Consider the following 6,358-nt stretch of genomic DNA (forward strand, 5'->3'; position numbering starts at 1 on the left):
AAGTTGAGGACGTTTCTGAGGCCGAGAGTCATTTAGGAAAAAGGCTTGAGGTCTGGCTTTAAAAGACTGGAGTGTTGCACGCATGGCAGAGAGGAGCCCTGGGCCGTAGGTCAGGTGGTCTCTTGCCAAGTCATGCTGCGTGCAGAGTGGGGCACTGAACTGTGGTCGCGGTGGGCTGATTACAGATCTGTAGTACTGAACCGCCTGGCTGGCATGTGGGAAATGGTAAAGAGGTAAAGAGTGCGTGATAAAGAAGCACAGGACCAGCAGTGGGACGGGGGCAGTAACCCATAAAGTGAGAGGCGGACAGTCTGCAGCCCCCTCCTCCCCAGCCTTCTATAGGGACCGAGGACCTGACAGAGGTGGGAGTAGGAAGGTGGCAGGAGATGAACGTGCAGGTGTGTGTACTTGTCAGGGGGCCATTTCCTCCTCCTCTGCACCCCCGCCTGCACTCCTGGCGGCTGTCCTCAGAGTGTTTGTGTGTGTGACTGCACAGGACTCCCGCCCACAGGGACACAGCTTGTCCCAGAATCCAGCTCCACCTCCGCTTGGACACACTAAGAACACACACTCCCTATCTCCCACCCAGAAGCAGGTAGGTCACACTCAAACAATGCTATGAAAAGGCTTACTTGTAAAAACATACCAAAAAGTCAGTAAAAACAAGTAAGTATGATAATGTCATCCTGCCTGAGAAGGCATTGGCACAGCTTGTTCCGGGTTCTGGTCCGTTCCAGATTCCTCCAGGCCACTCTTCCCATCGTCTCCCTTGCCTGCTGCACCCTTAAGTGCTCCACGTACACACTGGTCCCAGGAACAGGCATGATTGCTGTCTGACCAAGCTCGCTGCCGAGGCTCCCAGTGTCACTTTGACGTGAAAGGCCCTGAGTTTGCACCATTCCGGCAGCTTCAAGGCAGCTGGAGTTCTGGTCACCCTCTGCCAGCAGGGACCCCCTCCTGGCAGCACTGAGAGGGCCCGCCGTGCGGGGCTGGGAAAGCCTAGAGACTTCAGATCATTCCCAGAGAGGCCAGGGGAATGGGCAGCCTCTTTGAATTCAGTCCTAGAATATGCACACCTGAAATTGTTTGTGTTTTAATTTGTAAAGAATTCCAAGTCCAACTCTGTTCCAATCATCCTGGCCACCGTGGGATTGATGCTGGTCACTGTCGTCGCAGGGGTGCTCCTCGTGAAGAAATACGTCTGTGGGGGAAGGTAAGGGGCGTGGGAGTCGGTCAGAGGTACTGAATTCAAACCACAAAGTCAGCCAACAGCGCAGGGCTGAGTTTGCCCTTGGGCAAAAACTAGCTCGTTGAGGTGATGCTCCTGAAGCATGAAGCCCAAGTCTTTCCAGAATTTATATTTTCCACGTGCCGACTGGGAGCTGTGCTCCTGTGTGCATGACTCATTCTGTGAGTGTGTAAAACTCAAAAAACCCACAGTCCTGTGAGAAATGCATCCATCCTTACCGCGTGAGGACTCACCATGTTGGCACCCCTAGGTTCCTGGTGCATCGATACTCTGTGCTCCAGCAGCACGCAGAGGCCAACGGTGTGGACGGTGTGGACGCGCTGGACACGGCCCCCCACACTCACAAGGGCGGCTATCATGATGACTCCGATGAGGTGAGACCCTTTCTTCTGGAGGGGTGGGCACAAGTAGGAAACAGGAGCGTTTCTTTTCCTGGTTGTAATCGAGATCTGACTGAGGCAAAGGAGGGTAAAAGCCAGAAGCAGCAACTTAATGACTGTGAGAGTTGGCCAGCCCAGAAACTAGGTCATAACTTTCAAAACAGAAACTTTTTAGTGTGTAAATAATACGGTCTCTGTTTTTCTTCTCAGGACCTCCTGGAATAGCTCCTCCGAGGATCTGGGACTGAGGACAGATGATGGAACCGCAGTACCTCTCACACTCCCTGTGGCTCCGACTGGGGGGAATAAATTTCCCATTGCGGGGGACCCAGCTCTGTTTCTGCTGCTTCCACCAAAGCCAAAAGGACCTGCACTAAAGAAATGCGGGGTGGGGCGGGGGGGAGCCCTAAACACTCTCACAATTGGCCCTGAGGCGGGGGGAGTTCTAAATTCTTTCACTTTTTATTTCACATTCTGTCTTTTTGCAAGGTATGGGTTCTTTTGGTTTTGTTTTTGTTTTTTAAGGGAAATGAAATGGAATCAGAAGGGAACGTTTCACTAACCCCACTCTTGCATGTTCTGCATGGCGCCTGCTTCGGGGCACCAGCCAACCCCAGCGTCAACGCTCACAGTGCACTCGGTGCTGTCCCTGGACTCGGCCGGCGACAAAAGCAGTAGCCGAGAGGGACTTGGCGGCTACAGTGACCGGCGTGGCCCGGGCAGCCTTTCTCCAGCCAGGGACAGCCCTGCCCCAAGCACGCTGCATACCAGCTCCTCACGCACATCCTGCCTTTTCTTCCTTTCTTTTTTGGGGACCATAGACAATAGTGGTTTTCTTTTCCTGTTTGATTGGGCAGCACACCCTTGTTAATTGCCCTTTGGCCACTGACTTAACCATGACACAAAATCAGGAAGACTAAAAGGCAATATTTTTAACTTGGGGCAGGAAGAAGGGAGCAGCAGAGAATTGACTAGATTTAGCACCTATTAAAGGACAAATTCTTGCTTCTTCCAAGATCTCTCCAGCTGTGCTCCATGTTTGTGCCAGCAGACTTGCTCAAGGACAGGGTTAGGGCTTGCCCCGGATGTCTGCCCAGGCCAAGTGGCCTCTTTGCTAGAGCCGAGGGAGGGCGCCCGGTGTGGCCCCTAAGGACTGAACGTCACAGTCTTCTATGTCCTCTGCCACGCATCATCAGGATGGCCATTTACTTGTGTGCCTCCTCTTAGATTGCTGTTGTATGTGGAGGTAGGACTCAACATGTTTGCAGATTTATAGGCTATTTTTAAGAATCAGGACTTCATTACCAGGCTCTCCTCCTCACCCATATTTCCCAGCTTTGCCAAGGAATTTGTTGGCGTGAAACTTGTGGCCGAACCAACTGAAGACGCATTTCCAGTGTAGGTGATGTTTTATGTGATACATCAGGTTCATATTTTAAATTTAAGGACATTTTCCATTTGACACTTTTCGAATTAAATGAATAGTAGAATGTAGGGAGGTGGGTTTGGAGATGGCCAGATAGCAGCGACAAGCTGCACTAATTTTCATACGTCTTGGATGTCTGCTCACCAGCAATCCAGCGTGGGACAAGCCTGGTCTTAGCATCCCTACTGTGCTGGCCGCAGTTCCTCTTAGTAATTATGACTGGGACATTCTTTGGTAACTGCCATTTTGCTGCTAGTTCATTTTATAGCTATAAAGTCACGAAAAAGTAAATGTGCCAAATTAACTTTTGTCAGAATGAGTGAGCAGATGGCCATGTTCTCTCCTCCGCAGAATGGATTAACAGCAGCCCGGAAAGCAGGAGAGGGGGCGGATGGAGAAGGTTAGAGACTTTGAAGCTGCAGCAAAATTAAATGAGTCAGGGAGCCCTAGTTAGAAAATAAAGTTAGGGCAGTTTTTGTGAAAAGGATTCACATTTGCTTGAGCTAGAGAGCACTCGTCTTTTAGGAGAAGCTCATTCATTTTGCATAATCTTTAAATGAAAAAGAATTCCAAAGACAGACCAGCTCACAGATGATAAAGTGTCAGCGTTTGTCCCGGAAACCCTCACCTCCTGCCCCAAGTGAATTTGGTGCCCAGAAGAGACCCACTTCTGCACACCTTTTCCCCACAGCATATACCTGCTGCGGTACACGTGCCAGTATGCGGTAATTCTCTGGCTCGTGTTAGGATGTAGGAAAGTTCGTATTCTCTAAGCAAGTATGGTTAAAGCTCTTTCCTTATAATGGCATCTGGGGCTTCTGTAAAACCTGGCAGTTTTCGGAGGACTTGCGTTTGCATGATGCCATTTGAACCTTACCACCGTCTCTCTGAGATTCTTCCTTTGAAGGCAGGGGTTTGTAACATGCATTTTTTAGGAGATGGAGCTGAAATATAAAAGTGAGTGAGTTACCCGGGGCCCCGTGTGTGTGACGAGCCGTGCTGGCTGGCCGTCTTCAGAGCTCCCGGCCTTGGCTGTGCGTGCAGGGGCTGGAGCAGGAAGGGCTTCTTTCTTACGGACGACTCGCTGTTCTTTAGGAGAAGGGTCAGCGACACTTCTGTCCGAGCATCATGTGGCGCCTCTTTGCCACCGTGGTGAAAAGCAAATTGCATTCTCCTGTTTTCCACGGCTGGAAACAAAAATTAATGGTAATTTTGAATATGTGTTTAGAAACTGCCCCTCCCCTCGCTGTGGGAGTGGGGTCTCCCTCAACGAGCCGCCCGCTCCAGTCTCCTTGTTTGCTCGGCCCTGGCTGGCTGGCTGGATCTGTGGCTCGGAGGACTGCTAATAAGCCTGGCTCCTTCCTTTCATTGGCTAGGTAGCTTTCCACATCGGCCTGCTCACTCACAGATGTATGCCCTCAGCCAGAAAGCATAACAGCCTAAATCTGTGACAGCTTATAAGGGAAAACAAGTTCTAATTTGTTCTACTGATGTTAGGATAGGAGCATTATCTTCTCAAAGTATAGCTTATCATTGCATAAAATCCCAGGCATGATGGTAGCAGGAGAGATTATTGCTGGAAGTTCTGGTGATAGGATTTAGCATTGTCAGATAAGTTGGACATACCAGACTGTCCAGAGTGGTCTGGGCTTTTAAATCCAGGTGGAGAATTCACCACCCCGCACCTGTGACAGGTGTCTTGGACCTCAGGGGGGGTCTTGGTTTTTAGTGGGCCCAGAGACCGGGGATGCATACCCCTAGGCTGGTCATTGAACGGGAGCACCACATTGAAGAATAAAAAGTGTTTGATGTGTTCTGGTGTTCTAAGCTGGGCTCGGAAGATTCAACAGATTAGCTATAACTGAAATTAAGAATTTGCCATCTGCCTCTAACTAAGCTTTCCAGTGTGTACCTCTCTAATTCCTAAGTTTGCCTCTGGGCCTTGACATGCCCAAACTGGCCTTTCATCCCTCACCCATGAGTCACATGCTGGCCACCTCCAGCTCCTGCACCGGCTCTATAAACCACGGCCACTCCTCCCCTGGCCTTGGCCACAATACCAGGATACAGAGAGAGCTGGCCAGAACTTCACTCAGTCCTCTGTTTCCTAGGCAAATCATCCAATAGAGAGGTTCTCTTTCCCTTCAGAAGAGAGCTCTAAAGAACCCACTTCTGTCAACAGTGGTTTAGAGCCTATCCTGCTCATTGTTGGTACATACCCCTCACCCCTCACCCTGGATACTTGGAACTACTAACACAAGAGATTCAGCTTTTCAACTTTGCTACCACCTTGCCTCAAGCAGGGAAATAAACATGGACTTAAATGTCCCTTGAACAAAACCAAAGTGTAAGACTTGCCACGTGACAGAGTGATAGGCAAGGCCAGACTTTCCGGCACTGGCCGGCACTCAGGAGGTGCCAGACCTTCTCTTTCATCTGCCGCCCGTTTGCCCAGCAGCTCTGGGAGCATCATCCTGCCCGAGCAGAGCCCAGGCCTTGCCCTCAGGAAGGATCATTGAAATAGCAGGACCATGTTGATTCCTTGGTTATGTCACATTGTAACAGTAAGAATCAGAACATTAATTTGAAACTGTCTTCAACAACTTGCTGTATGCATTTTTCACACCAGTACATTCTTAAGCATCCTTGTTTATATAGAATAACAAACTAATCTGTACCTTTATATATATATGTACATATATACATATATAAACTGTATAGTGTACATGTTAATGATTTATTGATACGTCCAAATCTTCCATGCCATTCTCCTCCTCCGCATGCCCTCAGTTTGTGGTCGGGTGACTTGAATGTTCCCCGATGATTCTGCCCACCTCCCGTGTTTGGACGTCTAGGGAAGGAGGGTTTTGGTCGTACCCTCCTTATCCTCCTGCACAGAAATGCTCAGGGTCCCCATGTGCCTGTTGTTCAACCCTCTCTTGTCTCCTGTTCCCTTTCTGAGCATGTGGTCCCTCCCTGTCCTATAACTTCTCTGCCCCTTCCCCAAGCTGTGGGACTGCCGCCTTCCTACTAAAGTGTAAAGCAGTATTAACATCCTTACTGCATGTGCGCCGAAAACCCAAGTTTTCTGTTCCCTTGGGGCAGAAAACTGCATGTGGGGCAGGATAATCAAGTTTCAATGACCCATGTCAATTACACAACAAAAGCCAGACCCCATAACAAAATTCCACAAATGGAAGTCAAACTCAAATTTCTTTAGCATTGTGTAAATAAATCTGGATGTGTTTAACTTTGTACTGGTAATTTTCTGTATATTTGCAATATTTGGGTTAGAAATAAAAC

The 6,358-nt window shown here is 49.2% G+C and overlaps 1 protein-coding gene across 3 annotated transcripts in view; it reads left to right on the forward strand.

The window, feature by feature from the left end:
* Positions 1–6,310, forward strand: part of SORT1 (sortilin 1) — a 63,734-nt gene extending 57,424 nt beyond the window's left edge. For all 3 annotated transcript variants that reach the window (XM_029950025.1, XM_029950023.1, XM_029950024.1), the window contains exons 18-20: positions 1,107–1,213; positions 1,500–1,623; positions 1,840–6,310. In XM_029950025.1, coding sequence (XP_029805885.1) covers positions 1,107–1,213; positions 1,500–1,623; positions 1,840–1,854 — 246 coding nt within the window. In that variant the 3' untranslated portion in view covers positions 1,855–6,310. The remainder of the gene's footprint in view (positions 1–1,106; positions 1,214–1,499; positions 1,624–1,839) is intronic.
* The last annotated feature ends 48 nt before the right edge of the window (positions 6,311–6,358 follow it).

This window comes from Suricata suricatta, chromosome 8, assembly GCF_006229205.1.
Source record: "Suricata suricatta isolate VVHF042 chromosome 8, meerkat_22Aug2017_6uvM2_HiC, whole genome shotgun sequence".
NCBI lineage: Eukaryota > Metazoa > Chordata > Mammalia > Carnivora > Herpestidae > Suricata > Suricata suricatta.